General features: G+C 39.9%; 1 protein-coding gene across 1 annotated transcript; it reads right to left on the bottom strand.

The window, feature by feature from the left end:
* Positions 1–591: 591 nt before the first annotated feature.
* Positions 592–1,113, bottom strand: LOC105534561 (60S acidic ribosomal protein P1-like). Its single transcript, XM_011973283.1, has 2 exons — positions 891–1,113; positions 592–842 (listed from the first exon to the last, which is right to left on the bottom strand). The coding sequence occupies exons 1-2, from the start codon at positions 987–989 to the stop codon at positions 645–647; spliced, it is 297 nt and encodes a 98-aa protein (XP_011828673.1). The 5' UTR covers positions 990–1,113; the 3' UTR covers positions 592–644.
* Positions 1,114–2,127: the final 1,014 nt, after the last annotated feature.

Here is a 2,127-nt window from a genome sequence, read left to right as displayed (position 1 = left end):
CTTTTTTCTATTAAAAACGTTTTAACTTTTGAAACTCCTTTGCTGAAAACTAAGACACAAACACATTAGCCTAGGCTTACACAGGGTCAGGATCATCAATATCACTGTCTTCCAGCTTCACATCTTGTTCCGCTGGAAGGTCTTCAGGGGCAATAAATATGCATGGAACATGCAGGAAACAAAAAACATGCATTGTTATTGTTATCATCTATGATAATAATGTCTTCTGGAATACCTCTGGAAGGACCTGCTTGAGGCTATTTTACAGTTCACTTTTTTTTTAAGTAGGATTATACTTTAAAATAACAAAAAGTATAGTATAGTAAATACATAAAGCAGTAACGGTCATTTATTATTTTCAAGTATTATGTACTATACGCATGATCAATAATCAATAATATTATCAAATACTAATACCATACACAACTGTATGTGCTATACTTTTATACCACTGGCAGTGCAGTAGGGGTGTTTTGTTTACATTAGCATCACCACAAACATCATAGAGTGTACTTATATAAACCTAGGTTACATGTGTAATGCATTGTGCTATGACGTTATGATGGCTATGACGTCACTAGGTGATAGGAATTTTTTTTTTTTTTTAAAGTTCAGCTTTTTATTGAACACATTATAAAAGAGATTTACTCAAAAAGACCAAAGCCCATGTCATCATCAGACTCCTCGGATTCTTCTTTCTTTGCTTCCACTTTCTTCTCCTCAGCTGGAGCAGCAGCAGTGGAGGGGGCAGGACCTCCTGCTGGTGCAGCACCAGCTGCTGGAGCAGGTCCACCAGCCCCTACATTGCAGATGAGGCTCCCATTGTTGACATTGGCCAGGGCCTTTGCAAACAAGCCAGGCCAAAAAGGTTCAACATTCACACCGGCTACTTTAATGAGGGCATTGATCTTATCCTCCGTGACGGGCACCTCATCGTCGTGCAGAATGAGGGCTGAGTAGATGCAGGCGAGCTCGGAGACGGAGGCCATAGCGCGGGCAAGTGTGGGACTGGCGCTGCCGGACGCGGTGCTAGTCGCGGGATGAAGTGAGGCCCTCACTCCAACGCGGCCTTAGCTTTCTCGGAAGGACCGAGCACCTTCGCGACAGCTGAGGAAAAAAGGCAGGAATTTTTTAGCTTCATTAAAATCTTATAGGACCACTGGTTGTATATGTGATCTGTTGTTGGCTGAAATGTTGTTACGTAGCATATGATTGTATTGTAGTACTTTAGGGAAAAGATATTGGTGATCTGGACCAGAGTAGTAAAAATGGTGAGAAGTAGTCATGTACTAGATATAATTTAAAGGTAGAGCTGCCGTGATTTGCTGACAAACTGAGGCAGATTGTGAATGAGACAAGGTGACACAATATTGTTTTTATGAGTAACTTGAATGGAGGTGTCATTAACTGTGAAGGGGAACAATGTAGGTAAAACTGACTTGGAATGTAGGAAAATAGTGAGATTTCAGTTTGGAATATAGTATGTGAAATGTGAGGATGCCCATTAGACATTCAAGTGGAGGTATCAAGGTGGCAACTGGATATACAAGTATGAAGTTCAAAAGGAGAGACAAAAGAGAGATCTAAGGTCTAGGATGGAGACATATTTGGGAATTATCAGGATATAAATGATATTTAACACGAGACTGAATGAGATCACTTAGAGGTTAGGATAGATAGATAAAGGTGGAGACAAAGGACTGATCTCTGAGTCACTCTAACATAACAAACTCTGGGAAGTAAGGAGGAATTAGCAAAAGAGACTGACGGGGACTAGCTTGAAATGTTGAAGGAACACTAGGTGAGTGTGATATTCTGGAAACCAAGGGAAGAATGTATTTTAACAAGAACTGTGTCGGGTGCTACCAATAGGCCACGTAAAATGAGGAGTGAGAAAGAAACATGGAATTTGGCAACATGAAATTCATTTATTAGGGACCCTGAAAGCAGTGTCCATGGAATTTTAGGCCAAAGAGAGAACTGGAAAAGAAAAAATTGGAGATATCAAGTCTAGACAATTCTTGAAGATTTTTTTTTTTTTCTAAATGGAAGAAGTGAAATGGTGTGGTAGCTGGAGTTAAGAGGTATACATTCTGTTTATATACTGATTGAAATGATCCAGTAGAA

Source organism: Mandrillus leucophaeus, unplaced genomic scaffold, assembly GCF_000951045.1.
Source record: "Mandrillus leucophaeus isolate KB7577 unplaced genomic scaffold, Mleu.le_1.0 Scaffold137, whole genome shotgun sequence".
In the NCBI taxonomy this organism is placed as follows: Eukaryota; Metazoa; Chordata; class Mammalia; order Primates; family Cercopithecidae; genus Mandrillus; species Mandrillus leucophaeus.
Note: the sequence above shows the minus strand (reverse complement) of the source record. Positions and strands in the feature narration are given on the sequence as shown.